This window comes from Antrostomus carolinensis, unplaced genomic scaffold (assembly GCF_000700745.2).
Source record: "Antrostomus carolinensis isolate BGI_N321 unplaced genomic scaffold, ASM70074v2 scaffold23231, whole genome shotgun sequence".
NCBI classification, from domain to species: domain Eukaryota; kingdom Metazoa; phylum Chordata; class Aves; order Caprimulgiformes; family Caprimulgidae; genus Antrostomus; species Antrostomus carolinensis.
The window spans coordinates 392-782 of record NW_010296557.1 but is presented as its reverse complement, the minus strand read 5'-3'; the positions used below and the strand labels follow the sequence as shown (position 1 = coordinate 782).

The 391-nt window shown below is 54.5% G+C and overlaps 1 protein-coding gene across 1 annotated transcript in view; it reads left to right on the top strand.

Annotated features, from left to right (window-relative positions):
- LOC104532989 (putative zinc finger protein 66) overlaps positions 1–391 on the top strand; it is a gene marked incomplete at its 3' end in the record, with an annotated part of 1,083 nt that overhangs the window by 311 nt on the left and 381 nt on the right. The window contains exon 1 of the mRNA XM_029087552.1: positions 1–363. This exon is cut by the window's left edge and continues 311 nt beyond it. Within this exon, the coding sequence (XP_028943385.1) occupies positions 1–363 (363 nt within the window). The remainder of the gene's footprint in view (positions 364–391) is intronic.

Sequence of the window (391 nt, the reverse complement as noted above, 5' to 3'; positions counted from 1 at the left end):
GTGTGGGAAGATTTTTATCTACAGCTCGTACCTCCTCAGCCACCATCGCATCCACACCGGGGAGAGACCCTACAAGTGCAGTCAGTGCGGGATGAGCTTTAGATACAGCTCAGTCCTCATTAAACATCAGCGCATCCACACTGGGGAGAAGCCCCACAAGTGTGACGAGTGCGGGAAGAGCTTCAGATGCAGCTCGAAACTGAACCGCCACAAGCAAATCCACAGCAAGGAGAAGCCCTACAAGTGCAGCGACTGCGGGAAGAGCTTCAGATGCAGCTCGAAACTGAACCGCCACAAGCAAATCCACAGCAAGGAGAAGCCCTACAAATGCGATGAGTGCGGGAAGAGTTTCATCTGCAGCTCGTACCTCCTCAGCCACCAGCGCATCCCC